The 17,584-nt window shown below is 46.7% G+C and overlaps 1 protein-coding gene across 2 annotated transcripts; it reads right to left on the reverse strand.

The window, feature by feature from the left end:
* Positions 1-702: 702 nt before the first annotated feature.
* VEGFB (vascular endothelial growth factor B) lies at positions 703-17,433 on the reverse strand. 2 transcript variants are annotated; one of them, XM_058160452.1, is made up of 7 exons: positions 14,245-17,433; positions 10,605-10,665; positions 8,966-9,162; positions 7,202-7,275; positions 4,730-4,765; positions 3,695-3,820; positions 703-3,107 (listed from the first exon to the last, which is right to left on the reverse strand). In XM_058160452.1, exons 1-7 carry the CDS (start codon positions 14,383-14,385, stop codon positions 3,014-3,016), a joined length of 729 nt encoding a protein of 242 aa, XP_058016435.1. In that variant the 5' UTR covers positions 14,386-17,433; the 3' UTR covers positions 703-3,013. The 2 variants fall into 2 exon arrangements, with proteins under 2 accessions (XP_058016435.1, XP_058016436.1); XM_058160453.1 differs by having other exon boundaries at positions 12,601-14,383.
* Positions 17,434-17,584: the final 151 nt, after the last annotated feature.

Raw genomic sequence — 17,584 nt, forward strand, 5'->3', positions numbered from 1 at the left:
AATCTGGGGGGGAACTAAGAAATTTTATTTTCTTTATATATATATATATATATATATATATATATATATAAAAATTATATATATAAATAATTTAGTTAAAAGGTTTGAGAGCTGGGCCCTTTCACGTGACGGGTCATAACGTCACTTCCTCCCCCGGGAGAGAGGCGGGGACGCTCCCGAGTGGGCGTGGTCAGGGCGCGTTTTGAGTGGGCGGGGCTGATGGAATCCCGCCTTCCTTTCATTCTACATGGTAGCAGTTGCTTAACCCTATTAGCGGATTGACAGAGTTGGCAGGGACCTTAGAGGTCGTCTAGTCCAACCCCGCCCCCTTAAACAGGAGACCCTACACCATTTCTGAAAATTGCCGGTCCAATCTCTTCTCGAAAGAGGCCTCTATAAAAGAGGCAGATGTCATTTCCTGTAAATATTTTTTCTAATCGGATAAACTTAATAATTAATAATTAATATTAATTTGGGGTGGGTGGGTGGGTGGGATGATAAAAGTTATTCGCAATGAAAAAAATCAGATCTCTAGTTGTAAAGGAATTTGACCCACAAGGAAAAAAGTTTTTGAGCCAAAATAAAGACGAAATAAATAGAAATACAGCCAAAAATAAAGAGTGCAATTTATATGGTGCCAGTCACAAGACTCAGAATAGAGTTGGAAGGGACTTCGGAGGTCTTCTAGTCCAACCCCCTGCTCAAGCTGAGGAACCTATACCATTTCACACAAATGGCTTGTCCAGTCTCTTCTTAAAAGCCTCCAGTAACTTCCAGTGGCAAGTTGTTCCACTGGTTAAATTGTCCTCACTGTTAAGAAGTTTCTCCTTAATTTCAGGTTGCTTCTCTCCTTGATTAGTTTCCACCCATTGCTTCTTGTCCTGCCCTCAGGTGCTTTGGAGAATAGCTTGACTCCGTCTTCTTTGGGGCAACCCCTGAGATATTGGAAGACTGCTATCATGTCTCCCTTAGTCCTCCTTTTCATTAAACTAGACATACCCAATTCCTGCAACCCTGCTTCCTATGTTTTAGCCTCCAGATTTTAGCAACTGGGGAAAAATGAGGCTCTACCTCAAACGTCTGAGTAGAAAACACATCCAGTAGCAGGGAGTTCCTCAGTTTAAATCAGGCAGAATATGAGTGAGGCAAACCCTCTGGTAAATTTATCCCCAGCTTCAAAAGAGCTTTGTAGAAAGAGAGTTGACAAGGCCCTCCCCTCTGTTCCCCGTGTCTGAGGGACACTAAGGCCTTTCTAAATATTGACTTATCAAAGGTTAAAGCAGTTTTTATTTATTTTTTCCTGGAAAAACTGTGGGGGATTCTCGACTGGGTCCTTGGGCTTCCTGGTTTGGGAAGGAGTCCAATCTAATCTCATAATTCCAGGAACTCCCTCCAGATCAGAAATTGTCCCCAGCTTCTTGGGCTGAAAGATAGACTGCCTCTGAATATGGACATTGAACGGATGACTCTGTCAGTATGGGTAGCCCTCGGCTTAGTTCACTTAGTGACCGTTCAAAGTTACAACGGTGCTGAAAAAAGGGACTTCGGACCGTTTTTCACACTTAACAACCGCTCGTTATCGTCCCCTCCCGTGGTCAGGTGATCAAAATTCAGACGCTTGGCAATTGACTCGTAGTTATGACGGTCGCAGTGACCGTGATCCCCTTTTGTGACCTTCTGACAAAGCCGAGTCGACGGGGAAGCCGGATTGACTTAACGACTGGGGGTTAGTAACTGATCGCTTAACAACTGTGGCAAGAAAGGTCGTAAAATGGGTCGAAACGCACTGAAACCAAGGGTCTCACTTAATGACAGAAATTTTGGGCTCCATTGGGGTCATAAGTCGAGGGTCACCTGTAGTTATTTCTGCGTGCTTCCAAAGAAGAGAGAGGGAGGAGGAAGACAGATAAGGTAAAGGTAGAGGTTCCCCTCACACATATGTGCTAGTCGTTCCCGACTCTAGGGGGCGGTGCTCATCTCCGTTTCACAGCCGAAGAGCCAGCGCCCTCGGAAGACGTCTCCGTGGTCATGTGGCCGGCATGACTCAACGCCAAAGGTGCACGGAACGCTGTTACCGTCCCACCAAAAGTGGTCCCTATTTTTCTACTTGCATTTTTTACATGCTCTCGAACTGCTAGGTTGGCAGAAGCTGGGACAAGGAATGGGAACTCGCCCCGTTACGCGGCAGCACTAGGGATTCGAACCACTGAGCTGCCGACCTTTCGATTGACAAGCTTAGCGTCTTAGCCACTAAAACCCATTGTGGGGTGTGTGTGTGTCTCTGTGTGTGTGTGTTTTGTATATCACCCAGTCCCAAAGAATCTGTTGTCCCCACAGGCTTAAGGCAGAGCCGCACTTTCTGACAAGCACAAGAGAGGGAAAACACGTGGTTGTATAAGAATCATACGACGAAAAGCCACAAATAATGACACACTCTGAATTGATGTATGGCAAGCAAGCCATGGTTTGTCCAAGAAGCCACAAAGGCATGGGTTTATACACGTGACGTCTTCGACTCGAACAATCATTCTTTTAGTAACCATTCAGCATTAACAACGGCACTGAAAAAGAAGTTGGTTTATGGTCACCGGTCCTCGTGTTATGACCATCGCAATATCGATGGCCACGTGATCCAAATTCAAGTGCTGGCTTGACAACCGGTGTGTATTGACAATGATGTCATCCCGGGCTACACCTGATTGCTTTTTGAGACCATCCCAACAAGCAAAGTCAATGGAGGGGATTCGTTTAACGACCGCGGGATCCACTTAACGACCGCAGTGACTCGTTTAACCATGGTGGCGAAAAGGCCATCAAAGAAAGTGCCCCTCCCTTCGCCACCATTTTGCGTAGCAACGGAAATTTCTGATGCCAATTGTGCCAACGTATCCTGAATTTAAACCCGTACCCCAATTTTCTGCCCTCCCCCCCCCAACCAAACTAGCAGGTTGCCTCTGAGCATGTAAAAAGATTCACGCCCAGCAGAGAACGGTCTTCGTTAGCCGATCCACAGTCAATGTTCCGTTGGGCTCGGTTCTCGCCTGGATCTAGCCTGCAATGCGGGTTTTACTCTTCTCCGCACGATTCGTCCTCGGTGCTTCGCACATCTGGAAGGTACCAAAAAAAAAAAGATACCAAGGTTGTTTTGATCGACCGGCTGGATCCTATTTTGCTTCAAGGGGTTGCAGGAAAAAAGAGGGTCTTTTAAGGGTTGGTGCCTTGGAGCCCCCTCTCCCCTACCCTCCCCAAAGCTTCTAGCAAAACTTTCTAGCTTTGCTAGAAAGCAGGATTTCCTGCTTTCTAGCGAATATAAACCACGCAGCACAGCTGATCGTTGGAAATACTGGTTCAAACGAACCGGTAGCTTTTTTTAACTACAGGTTCGCCCGAACAGGTAGCTTTTTAACTACCAATTCAACTGAACTAGTAGCTTTTTTTTTACTTAGCTTTAATCTACTTTTCGAGTAAAACTAATCTAGTTTTAAAACTAATCTAGTTTTAATCGGTAGTTTGCCCGAACCGGAGTGAACCAGTAGCATTTCACCCCTGCCTTTTTCTCATTCTGCAATGGTTTGCTAATTGATTTTCTTTACAAAGTCACTTGTAAGTGAAAAGAAAGAGCAAGCCATTACAGAGAGAGGAAAAATCCACGGCAGAGAGAGGGCACGAGATCTAAAAGAGAAGGTGACTTCACCTGCAAGTCCTCTCGCTGAATTTCATCCCGCGCCTCTCACAACGTCCGGATCGGTGGCGACACACACATTTGCACGTCTGTGGATCCGGGTGCTTTTTCCTGTCGCGACAAGGTGCACAGGACCGACTAGATAGAAGGAGAAGGAAATCACAGATTAAGCTCCTCAAATGTATTCAGGTACAAATGGGGTCACAACTTGCTCTCGTTGCTGTAACCGAAGAAGGGCTGGGCATATTTGCAATGAAATTGACCAAACCTGACTGTTCTGGAACTACCTCCGGTAGCCTACCCACCATATGTTGTGTAAATCTGGTTTATGGGATCTGTTGGAAGGGAAAGGAAGGGAAGAGGAAGGAGAAGGGACGGAGGGAAGGGAGGGAGGGAAGGGGGAAAAGAGAAGGAAGGAAGGAAGGAAGGAAGATTGGAGGGAGGGAGAAAGGGAAGGAAAAGAGAAAGAAAGGAAGGAAAATTGGAGAGAAAGGAAGGAAAAGAGAAGGAAGGAAGGAAAGAGGGAAGGAAGGAAAATTGGAGAGAGAATGGGAGAAGAAAGATTGGAAGGAGGGAGAAAGGGAAGGAAAAGAGAGAAGAAAAGGAAGGAAAATTGGAGAGAGAAAGGAAGACAGAAAAGAGAAGGAAGGAAAGAAGGAAGGAAGGAAGGAAAAAAAGTTGGAGGGAGGGAGAAAGGAAGGAAGGAGGGAAGGAAGGAGGAGAGATTGGAGAGAGGGGAAAAGGGAAGGAAAATTGGAGAGAAAGGAAGGCAGAAAAGAGAAGGAGGGAAGGAAGAAAAGGAAGGAAGGAAAATTGGAGAAGGAATGGGAGAAGGAAGGAAGGAAGGAGGGAAGGGAGGGAGGGAGAAAAATTGGAGAGAAAATGGGAGAAGGAAGATTGGAGAGAGGGAGAAAGGGAAGGAAAAGAGAGAAGGAAAGGAAGGAAAATGGAAGAGAAAGGAAGGCAGAAAAGAGAAGGAAAGGAAGGAGGGAAGGAAAATTGGAGGGAGAATTGTGAAAGGAAGGAAGGAAGGAAGGAATCTTTTACCTAATTGAATTAGATCCAAAAAGCATCGTTCTCGATCTGAAAAATACAAGACAAAAATAACAAGATTTAGGGACTCCACCGCTGAAGGGAATATATATATATATCTAGATTTAGCGACCCCATGCATAAACATTTATCATCGCTATCGATTTAAACCGTTGTGTTTTTTTTTGTTTACATTTATACCCCGCCCTTCTCCGAAGACTCAGGGCGGCTTACAGTGTATAAGGCAATAGTCTCATTCTATTTGTATATTTTTACAAAGTCAACTTATTGCCCCCCCAACAATCTGGGTCCTCATTTTACCTACCTTATAAAGGATGGAAGGCTGAGTCAACCTTGGGCCGGGCTTGAACCTGCAGTAATTGCAGGCTTCTGTGTTCTTAATAACAGGCCTTACCAGCCTGAGCTATCCGGCCCCTTGGCGCACCATTTCCCCTAAGCCTCCCTCCTTCCGAAATAAGTCAAACCTGCAGCCTCCTCCTCCATCCAGATTTGCAAGGGACCATTTTTTTTTAATTTGTCACATTATCCACAAGCACATACAATGAAAGAAAACAATAGGACAGGAACGGTAGGCACTTTTGTGCACTTATGCATGCCCGTTATAGTCCTCTTGAGGTCAATGGTAGACAGTTTTTGGTTAAATCTTTTGGGAATTTGAGAAGAGACCACAGAGTCAGGTAGTGTATTCCAAGCATTAACAACTCTGTTACAAAAGTCATATCTCCTGCAGTCAAGATTGAAGCGGTTAACATTAAGTTTGAATCTATTGTTTGCTCTTGTATTATTGCGATTGAAGCTGAAGTAGTCTTTAACAGGAAGGACATTGCAATAGATGATTCTGTGTGTTAAACACAGGTCTTGTTGGAGTCAGCGGAGTTCTAAGTTTTCTAATCCCAGGATTTCAAGTCTGGTGGTATAAGGTATTTTGTTGTTTTCAGAGGAGCGGAGAACTGTTCTTGTAAAATATTTCTGGACTCGTTCAATTGTATTAATGTCAGAGATGTGGTATGGGTTCCAGACAGGTGAACTGTATTCAAGAATAGGTCTAGCAAGTGTTTTGTATGCTCTGGTTCGTAGTGTAGAGTTTTTGGAGAAGAAGCTACGCAAAATTAGGTTTACAACTCTTAGAGCCTTTTTTGCTATGTAGTTGCAGTGGGCTTTGGCACTTAGATCATTTGATATGAAAACTCCAAGGTCTTTAACAGGGTGGGGGTCATCTGTAAAGTAATGTTCATCAAGCTTGTACTTAGTGTTTGGGTTCTTTTTTCCAATATGTAAGACTGAGCATTTCAACATTTCAAAATAAACTACAATAACCTCAGAAGTTTTTGCTGGGCAGAATTATGACAGCCGGCCGAGCCAACCTGAAACCAGGATATGTGTAATAGGAAGAGACGTGACTAATCTTATAGTTTTGAGCAGAATAATAATAAACCCCAGGAGCGCCTGCATTTTTAACAACCCTCCAGGACCCACAGCTAAGTTGTGCTGAATTTCTAAGCACACATCCTAAAGTTAATCCTTTCCTTTTAATGCCCTGAAGCAGTCGGTTCTTTTATAATGTAAATCCAACATTGTTGAGGGTTTGAAAGCAGGTCTTTTGACATTTTCCATGGTTCCCCTGGCCTACTTACATCAGAAGCCCATTCCTTGCTGTCACCAGCAGACAAAACGCTTTTAAACGTTTTTCTTTTATTAAGGCCACCATATATGAGGGAGGGAATTGAAGCAGGTTTCTGCCCGTTAATTCTGTAAAGAACTCCGAATAATCCCCTTTTGCTGTTTTTAAAAGGGGCACGGTGGCTCAGGGGCTAAGACGCTGAGCTTGTCGATGGAAAGGTCGGCAGTTCGGCGGTTCGAATCCCTAGTGCTGCCGCGGAACGGGGTGAGCTCCCGTTCCTTGTCCCAGCTTCTGCCAACCTAGCAGTTCGAAAGCACGTAAAAAGAAATGCAAGTAGAAAAATACTGCACGAGTCAAAAAGAGGGCTGTGAAAATATTTACAGACCCCTCGCATCCTGGACATAAACTGTTTCAACCCCTACCCTCAAAACGACGCTATAGAGCACTGCACACCAGAACAACTAGACACAAGAACAGTTTTTTCCTAAATGCCATCACTCTGCTAAACAAATAATTCCCTCAACACTGTCAAACTATTCACTAAGTCTGCAGTACTATTAATCTTCTCATCGTTCCCATCACCCATTTCCTCCCACTTATGACTATATGACTGTAACCTTGTTGCTGGTATCCTTACGATTTATATTGACTGTTTCCCTATGACTATCATTAAGTGTTGTACCTTATGATTCTTGACGAATGTAACTTTTCTTTTATGTACACTGAGAGCGTATGCACCAATTCTATTCTATTCTAGTCTATTAACAAATGTTTCCCTTAGCAACATAAATGTTAGACTCAATTGCGGTCGTAAATCAAGGACTACATGTATTCTAAAGCCTTACCTGCAGTTGCATTCCAGGTGCTCTTCAAAAGTCAGCTGGGTTATATATCTGTTTGGAAAGAGACTAGCCATTACCTAGAAAACAGGAAGAGAAAGATCTCAGTGCAAAATCCAAATATTACAAACTGTAACTTTGTTGCTGGCAATCCTTATGATTTATATTGATATATTGACCATCAATTGTGTTGTTAATGTTGTACCTTGATGAACGTATCTTTTCTTTTATGTACACTGAGAGCGTATGCACCAAAGACAAATTCCTTGTGTCCCCAATCACACTTGGCCATTAAAAAAATTCTATTCTATTCTATTCTATTCTATTCTATTCTATTCTATTCTATTCTATTCTATATTGTTATCTCCAGTAGGAAATTGAAGTAGAATTTCAATTCCAATTCAGCGTATATTTCTGGCTGTTTTTTTAGCATCCCTAGACTGGAGGTTAAAACATACAATGAACGGTTGCTATTTGTCAGAAGTGGTGTAGGTAAGGTCTCCTGCTTGGGCAGGGGGGTTGGACTAGATGACCTACAAGGTTCCTTCCAACTCTGTTAATCTGAGTCTATCTAAGATGATCAAAGGCCTGGAGGCTGAAACATACGATGAACGGTTGCACGAATTGGCCATGACTAGTTTAGGGAAGAGAAAGGACCAGGGGAGACAGGAGAGCATCTTCCGATATTTGAGGGGCTACCACAGAGGGGAGGAAGGGGGTCAAGCTATTTTCCAAAGGCCAGACAAAGAACAATGGATGGAAACTGACCAAGGAGAGATTCAACCTAGAAATAAGGAGGAATTTCCTGACAGTGAGAACAATCAACCCATGGAACAGAAGTTGCCTTCGGAAGTTGTGGGAGCTTCATCACTGGAAGCTTTCAAGAAGAGACTTGGCTGCCATCTATCAGAAATAGGGTTTCCTGCTTGAGCAGGGGCTGGACTAGATGACCTACAAGGTCCCTTCCCACTCTGTTCATCTGTCAATTCAGTCAGTTCAATGCCTTGTGTAAATGGTATGTGGGAATGGCCTTGAAATAATGCTGCTAAGGGAACGGTCAGGTTTAGAGACAGCTGAGCCCTCAGCTATTTATTTATTTATTTAATCATATTTATATACCGCCCTATCTCCCGAGGGACTCAGGGCGGTTAACAGCCACGTAAAATATACATAAATACAAGTTAAAACCCCAATTAAAAAAACTTATTAAATACGGCCGAATATTAAAACCCCAATAGAATAATAAAAACCCCATTAAAACCAAATTTAAAAATTTAAAATCCTAGTCCTTAGCTATATCCAAGTAGCCCTTGATTTACAACAGTTTGTTTAGTGACCATTCAGAAGTTACTTGAAAAAAACGTGGCTTCCTTGTGACGTTTGTCACACTTTACGGCCCACTGCAGCAGCCGCCCCACGGACACCGGGGGTCAAAATTCAGACGCTTGGAAACCAATCCAAAACTCACTTTACAACCGTCTTGCTTAGCCGCAGGAAATGTTGAACTCAATTGTGGGTCGTAAGTCAAGGACTGCCACCTGTATGCAAAATCGGAATTCCCCTCTCGCCAGGAGTGAGAGCGGAACCCGTGAAAATCAGCAGCCAAATCCTTGGAGAAGTCGGGGGAAATAAAACGGTGCGTTGCCATTTTCTCACGATAACCCCAAGTGAGCAGGGATTCGAATCCGGAGCGGACTTTCTTCTCCCGACCTTCCTGGATGTCCTCCCCATGTCTGCCCTCTCTCCCACCCCACCCCGCCCCACCAATACCTCCAAGATGACTTCCCGGGAACGGCTGGGCACGCAATCCAAGGAATCGTCCGAACAGCAGCCGATACAACGCCTGAGGGCCACGCAGGATGGGATCATGATGTGGTTGTCCAGAGACGGATGTTCTGCCGTGACGGACACCATCATCTCCTTGGGCTGACAGACGCTGCGGTTGTAGACCTCCAAAAAATGGATCACTGCCAGGGAGACGCACGTGGGCTTTTAGCTGGCTCAGCTACCATCAGAGGGCTGGCCCTATGGTTAGGTTCCAATTCTCCCTTCCTTCCTTCCTTCCTTCCTCCCTCCCTCCCTCCCTCCCTCCCTCTTCCATTCCATCTATCTGTCTATCTATTATCTCTCTTTTCTCTTCTCTCTCTTCCTCTCATCTATCTATCTACCGGTACCTATCTACCTACCTATTCTCTCTCTTATCTGTCTATCATCTAACTTTTTCTATTTGTTTGTCTGTCTGTCTGTCTATCTATCTATCTATTATCTCTCTACCTACCTACCTACCATCTCTCTTATCTTTGTCTCTACCTACCTACCTGTCTCTCTCTCATCTATCTCATCTCATCTCATCCATCCATCCATCCTTCTATCTCTATCTATCTATCTATCTATCTATCTATCTATCTATCTAATCAATCTATCTATTCTATCATTTATCTATGATTCATCTATCCATCCATCCATCCATCCATCCATCCATCCATCCATCCATCCATCCATCTATCTATCTATCTATCTATCTATCTATCTATCCATCCATCCATCTAATCAATCTATCTATTCTATCATTTATCTATGATCCATGCATCCATCCATCTTTCTATCCAACTATCTATCATCTATCTATCTATCTATCTATCTATCTATCTATCTATCTATCTATCTATCTATCTATCTATCTATCTATCCATCTATTTAATCAATCTATGTTATCTATTCTATCATTTATCTATGATCCAACCATCTATCTATCTATCCAACTATCTATCTATCTATCTATCTATCTATCTATCTATCTATCTATCTATCTATCTATCTATCTATCTATCTATCTATCTATCTATCCAATCTACGTTAACTATTCTATCATTTATCTATGATCCATCCATCCATCCATCCATCCATCCATCCATCCATCCATCCATCCATCCATCCATCCATCTATCTATCTATCTATCTATCTATCTATCTATCTATCTATCTATCTATCTATCCAATCTACGTTATCTGTTCTATCATTTATTTATGATCCATCCATCCATCATGCAAATTTCCATGGTTGCCCAATTCACCCTTAGGTGACTCAGGACAGCTTACAACCTTAACAATCCACACCACAGAACCCCACAGAACCCCACACCGTTTATTCTACCCATCCCACGTTAGCGCAGGGGTAAACGCGGGGGCACTCAACCCCACTCCCATTCCCCACGCAAAACATTCCCTATTTTCAGCGTCTTTTAAGAGAGGGTTTGCTGCTGCAATTTCTGCCTGTGGGGGGTTGAAGGCCTTGGATGTGTGATCCAAACAAACCCATTGAAAAGACTGGAGGGAGGCAGGTTTAACGGGTGGGAGGGGGGGGCACCTCTTATTCAAACACACACACACACCCCAATCCCATCCTTACCTTCTGTAGTGGGCAACATCTTCTCAAATTCAACCTCCTTTTTCTCAGAAGGGGGCATTGTCTGCCAATAGAAAAATGTGGAGAGGGGAAAAAAAATCAGGATTTATTTCAATTGACCAAAACTGAGAATTTTAAGCGTGTTTTGGGTGGTCAGCACTCAGCCAACAAAGGCTTCCTGGGAGGTGGACTTAGGACAGGAGTAAGCAACCTCCTCTTTCACCCTTCCCTGTCGCTCAAAATATGCGTCGCAACCGCCAACGTGAGACACCCGCCGGCACGTGATTTATTGAGCTTTTCAACCCCCTGGTAGGCCAACCATGGATAAATCCAAGAGAAGAAAAGTTTCAGAAGAACATTTAATTTCAACTACATATGCTAGTTTTGTGGCCGCTCAGGAAATAGTCAGGCATGGGAAGGGTTTTTGTGGCTCCCGATGTTTTCTTTTCTGTGGGAAATGGGTCCAAATGGCTCTTGGAGTGTTTAAGGTTGCAGACCCTTGATTTAGCGGGTCCATTGGCCCCTGACTCATTCTGTCTTTTGATGCTTTCAAAGCACACCCCAAAGGGCCCCCGTTAGAAATGAACTCCTTAGGAATGCAGGTAGTCCTCGACTTATGACCACAATTGGACCCAAAATGTCCATGGCTAAGCGAGACACTTGTTCGATGAGTCCTGCCCCGATTTACATGCTTCTATTGCTACCCGTCGTTAAGTGGATCCCCGCAAGTTGTGAAGTTAAGTCAAAAGTGAACCTGGCTTCCCCGTCGTCAGGAGGTCGCAAAAGGGAGATCTGTGTGACCCCCGGAATGCTGCGTCGCGTCATAAATACAAGCCGGTTGCCAAGCGCCTGAATTTCGATCACAGGGATGCTGCCATGGTCGTAAGGGTGAGAAATGGCCCTAAGTCGCTTTTTCCGTAACCTTGAATGGTCGCTAAACGAACGGTTGTATCGTTAAGTCGAGGACTACCTGTAACGGGGACCCCAAAATTCTCGCCTTCCATTGCTGCAAAATGGGATGACGACCCAATGTCACCCCAAAATTGGAAACCGAGCCATTCAAATAGAATAGACTAACAGAGTTGGAAGGGACCTTGGAGGTCTTCTAGCCCAACCCCCCCTGCTCAGGTAGGAAACTCTATAACATTTCAGGTAAATGGTTATTCAATCTCTTCTTGAAAAACTCCAGTGCTGGAGAAAGAAGGAAGGAAGGAAGGAAGGAAGGAAGGAAGGAAGGAAGGAAGGAAGGAAGGAAGGAAGGAAGGAAGGAAGGAAAACTGAGTTGGAAGGGACCTTGGAGGTCTTCTAGCCCACCCCCCTGCTTAGGCAGGAAACCCTATACCACTTCAGACAAAATGGTTATCCAATCTCTTCTTTAAAACTTCCAGTGTTGGAGCATTTACAACTTCTGGAAGCAGGTTAAGTCCCTTCCAGCTCTATTCTGATCGATCGATCGATTGAAATGGTTAACAGGCAGGTCTCCTGCTTAGGCAGCGGGTTGGACTAGAAGACCTCTAAGGTCCCTTCCAGTTCTATTCTGACTGAAAACCAACAAGACCAATGCAAAGGAATTGCGCCTTCCTCCTCATCCTGGCGCTCTCTTTCTCCTGGACATCCCGAGGGTGAAAGATGCCGGGGGGGCACCGATTCGAGAGCAGAGAGATATTTGGCATCGGGCGAAGCTGCTCGGCGCATCCTAACTCTGCCAAAGAAAAGGAATTATGGCCATTGCACCCGTCCCCGACCAAGCTTTGCAACCAACCCCAAGGAAGCGGATCCAGCTGTGGGCAGCTGTGCGCAGGGCTCGGCAGCTTTGCCCAAACCTCTCTCGATCCGGGCATGCAATTTAACTTGGAAAAAGTTAAGACGGGGAATGCTATACGGCTGCCCTTAAGATTGGAGCATCTTCCATGGGGGTAGCTCTGGCTGACCTCTGCCCGGTTCCCCGATGCCCATCTCATCACCAGCACCGACCCCGGCATTTCGCCCCGCCACCTACCGTCGGCGAGCAGGTTGGCAGCTGCCAAGCTGCCATGGTGAGAAGACACAGGAACCCACGCAGCGTTTTCATGGTCGAGGGGCCAAGGGCAGGGTAGGGGGGGGGGGGCTTCGAAGAGTTTTTCTCCCCCCACCCCTCGCCGTGCGAGGGAGCAAGCCGGCTTCAGTCCAAGGCCAGGCTTCCTGCCAGCTGCTGCCAGGCAGTCTGGAAAAGAAGCAGCCTGCAATTCTCCTTCCTTCAAAATAATGTGGATTTTTTTTTTGGGGAAATGCCCAGGAAGCTGAGATTTCAAGGGCATGGGAGACGAAGGCGCTGGCGTTTATTCTGGTTTTCCTCTTCCTCTTTCAAAGCCATGCCCTCTCCCACCCCCCACCCCCCAGGTGAGGTGGCCACAGGTGCCAGGGGAAAGGCAGAGGCTCGCAGGTGCGCCTCTGGGGCAGCTGGGATGCTGGCTACCAGCACCAGAAAGGAGGAGATTGGGAGCTGCTGGCCGAGCGGGCAGGGTGGCCGAGAGCGCTGGGCGGTTCATGTGACTGCAGAGTGCCAGGGCTGGGGAGGGGAGGGGAGGGAGCCCAGCGAGGTGGGGAGGGAGAGGGAGATGGGCAGCCGGCCAAAAATTTGGAAGGGGAGGACTTTTGGTCCCGAAGGGAAGAAGGACGAAGGGTGGTGGATTGGCTGTTTTTATTTATTTAGTGGTAGCCTTCCCTTGTTATTGTTGGGCAAATAACTGCAGGCAGGGAAGGTATCCGGCGTACCTTCCTCTTCCTCACGACAACAACCCTGCGAAGTGGGATGGTTTGAGAAAGAGAGCGAAAGGGACTGGTGCAGTCAGCCAGACGGCTTTGGCGCCCGAGGTGGAACTAGAACTCGGCGTCACCTGGCAAGTGGTCCAAAGTCGCCCCGTTGGCCATCGGGCCTAAGGCAGGAGGAAGGACTAGAACTCCCCGTCTCCTGGTGATTGACACAAATTCCCCCAATCGGCTTTCATGCGAAAGGCATGCTAGAACTCACAGCCCCCTGGTGATTGGTGCGGTCACCCAGCTGGCTTTCATGTCTAAGGCGGGATTAGAATTCACCATCTCCTGGTGATTGGCCCAAAGTCACCCAGTTCGCTCTCGGATCTAAGGCAGGACTAGAACTCACTGTCTCCTGATGATTGACACAAATTCCCCCAATCGGTTTTCATGCGAAAGGCATGCTAGAACTCACAGTCTCCTGGTAATTGGCGCAGTCACCCAGCTGGCTTTCATGTCTAAGGCGGGACTAGAACTCACCGTCTCCTGGTGATTGGCCCAAAGTAACCCAGCCAATCTAAATGGCTAAGGTGGAAATAGAACTCACCATCTGGATTTGTTAGTGCCCTTAGGCACGTACAGAGTGCTTTTTCCATGGTCTGCAGTTCTAAAAAAAGACCCAGTGGTGGCCCCATTTCAACCACTGATTTAATAGGTTAGTTTGTTCCACTAAAACGGAGCAAATTTTATTTTAACTGGATTTTTAAATTCAAGGTCATCCTTATTTGTCGCTTTCGTGTGGCATTTTATTCCATGCTTGTAAGCCGATTGGAGTCGCCTTGGGTGAACTGGGTGGCATATAAGTTTGATAAATCAATAAATAAAATCTGGGAGGAAAAAGAAAATATACCTTTTTTTTAGCTCCAGCACAGGAGACAAAGCAAACTCGGCTTGCCAGCTCTTCGTGGCTCTCGTCTTCAACCGGGGTGGCATTTAAGCCAATTCTTCCAATCACAAGCCAGTGTGTCCTTGTGTCCATCAAACTGAACATTTCAGGGATACTTGCACCAAGAAAGCTAGCAGCGCAGGGTTCGAATTTCCTTGTGGGCTAGCTTTCAAAGATGCGAGGAAGGCGGCAAAGTGAACCCAGGGGCCAGAATTTTGAGAAGAGCTGTTTAATATCTGTTTAATAACGTAGGCAATGTCGACGTTCAAACGCACAAAGCCAGAACGAATCAAGGGTCATGCCGGCTCGCGTGACACAACTCTCGTAGCTGTGGCATCAAATTCGAATCTGCCCCCGGGGCTCTGTTTGTCCTTCCCCGTGGCTCCTGGCTTCCCAGCACACTTTATTCCCCATCTAGCCACCTCAAAGAACTCTCCTTAGTTGAAGTGATCTTCAGCAAAAAAAGCCGTTTGTGCGGAGTTCACCAGGGGAACTCACCGCCACTGGATGTAGTTGATGCAATCGCTCCGTCGGATGGGACTTTGGAATGGGAAGAGCCGGATTTTGGAAGGAAAAGGCTAGTGGGGGGAACCGGGGGGGGGGGCTGCGCAAGGGACCCCACATCAAGGCTTTGGCGGTCATTGCTTCCTCATGATGGGAAAATAGAAGATTGGGTTTAATAAGAATTGGATATTTTCTCCCCACCCCTAATTTGGCAGTTGTGTGTTTTGTAGGAGCGTTTCTGCTGACCTCCTTTTGTGTGTTCGCACCCTGACAACCACACACACACACACACTCCGTCTTTTTTGCACACTTGAGATTAAAACGGTATTTCACACCTACTTCTCACCACAAATTGTGGTGCTGGCAGACAACAAGCCCGAAGGACAAATTGTGCATCTGTAGGAAAAGAGCTCAGACGTGTGTGTGTATTTTTCATTCCACGGGGTAGTCCATGATTTGTGGCCACCATTGGGATTGGAACTTCCATCGGCCGTTAAATGAGCCGCGCCCGATTTCACCGCCTTTCTGGGCCCGCGGTTGCTAAGCGAACCAGGCGGTCGTTCAGGCGAATCCGGCTCCTTCCCGCATTAGCTTTGCTCGTTGGAAACCTGCCCTCCACCTCCTCCACCCCCCCCGGCGGAAGGTCACAAATGGCAATCATGTGATGCCGGCTGGGGAATTCTGGGAGTTGAAATCCAGAAGTCTTTAAAAGTTGCCAGGTTTGGAAAGCCATGGCCTGCAGCACCCCGGTATACGGCGGGGGTCTTGAGGGAACAAGCCGATAATGCTCAAAGAACCCTGGCAGATTCCACCGGTGGGATTTTGACTTGATCCCAGTTCACACAATTCCAGGGAATCCCTAGAGATTTGGGGGGCACCCAGCCACGGAGATATTCCTTGGCACAGACGAGCTCCGCTGGGCAGAATCAGAGCCCGATGGCTGGACTTGCAGACTAAACTAGACTAGACTAGACTAGGAGCTGGAAGGGACTGGAAGGGAGAACCTATACCAGTGATGGCTAACCTCTTTGCCATCGCGGGCCAGGATGGGGGGGGTGGGGGGGGTCGTGTGCGCACGTGGCCACACCCATAATTCTATGCGCCTCACCCCTGCGCACACGAAACCCCTGCCCGCTCCCTCCGCTTCTAGCACGCAATGGTCCAGTAGGCCCACTTTTCTCTCTAACCAGGCTCCGGAGCCTTTCTAGGAGTCTGGGGAGGGCAAAAACGGCCTTCCCCACCCCCCCGGAGGCCAGAAACAGCCCGTTTGCCAACTTCCGGTGGGACCAGAAGGCCCGTTTTTTGCTGTTCCCAGCCTCCAGAGCCTTTCTATGAGTCTGGGGAGGGCAAAAATGGCCTCCCTCCATCCCCCCGAGGCCAAAAACGGCCCGTTTGCCAACTTCCAGTCCCACCGGAGCTGAGCTCGCGTGCCCACCGATACGGCTATGTGTGCCATATCACGGACCTAGACTATACTATACTGAAATAGTATAGTATTTCAGACAAGTGACTGTCCAGTCTCTTCTTAAAAGCCTCCAGTGATGGAGCATCCACAATTTCTGGTGGCAAGCTGTTCCACTGGTTAATTGTTCTCAAATGTTAGGAAGTTTCTCTTTAATTCCAGGTGGCTTCTCTCCTTGATTAGTTTCCGATCTTGTTTTGCCTTCTGGTGCTTCCTAGAATAATTTGACCCCCTCTTCTTTGTGACAGCCCCTCAAATGTTGGAAATGTCAAATCTGAAATACTGCTATCCTGTCACCCCGAATTCTTCTTTTCTTTCGACTAGCCAGACCCAAATCCTGCAGCCATTCTTCATATATTTTAGTCTCCAGGCCTTTGATCATTTTAGTTGCTCTTCTCTGAACGTTTTCCAAAGTCTCATCCTCTTTTTTGTAACACGATGACCAAAATTGGTTGCAAGTATTCCAGGTGGGGTCTTACTAGGGGTTTATAAAGTGGTACTAATACTTCAAGTGATCTTGATTCTACGCCTCTGTTTATACAACCCAGGATGGCATTAGCTGTTTTCTAGAGTTAAGAAGGAACATTTGCAAGTAATTTACTTCCCCGATCTGTCTCCATCTTCTTCCTCAGCTTGGAAGCTGGAGGATAGAAGGAAGTGTGTCTGAACCAGGATGCTGGGGCTCCCATTTGGGCCTGTGGGTGGAGATTCTGCCCCTCCCACTGTTGTGGCCCACCAGCAGCCAGCAGAGGTGGCAACAGATTGGGGCAATGAGGAGGTTGGGGAAGGCTCTGCGTCGGAGGCAGAGAGGGGGCCAGGGCCGTCTGCCAGTTATCAGCTGCCTTCGGAGTCGGACATCAGTGAGGCAAACGAACAGCTGGAGCCTGTTCCCAGTGTGCCCATGCATGCGCAGAGCTGCCAGTAGAAGGGAACGGCTAAGGAACAAGGGTCGACTCGGCAGTAAGGCCACAGGTGGACGATGAGTGGCCCCTCCCAGAGGGAATAAAAGAGGAGCGAAAGGGGAGTGGAGTTTGCAGGAGACAATTAGTTCACTTAATTGGTTCATGACTCCTTGCCAAGTATTGAATTTATCGGCCTGGCAGCTCTCCAAGCCAGAGAAGGTCTGTGACTGTAAATTTTCCCTTGAAAGACTTTGCTGGATGTGAATGAGAAGAATTCACAGAAACTTAATCAAAAGAGGTTTTTTGTCGGGACAAGGAGTCGGCGTCGTGGTTTGGGGAAGCCTAGGTCAAGAACACCCACCCATTCCCGAGATCCCCTTCCCCAATCCTGAGCGGGCGAGATGCAGGACTTCCTTGGGAAACGAGGATCAAAGAG

The sequence above is a fragment of the Ahaetulla prasina genome, chromosome 17, assembly GCF_028640845.1.
Source record: "Ahaetulla prasina isolate Xishuangbanna chromosome 17, ASM2864084v1, whole genome shotgun sequence".
Taxonomy (NCBI): domain Eukaryota; kingdom Metazoa; phylum Chordata; class Lepidosauria; order Squamata; family Colubridae; genus Ahaetulla; species Ahaetulla prasina.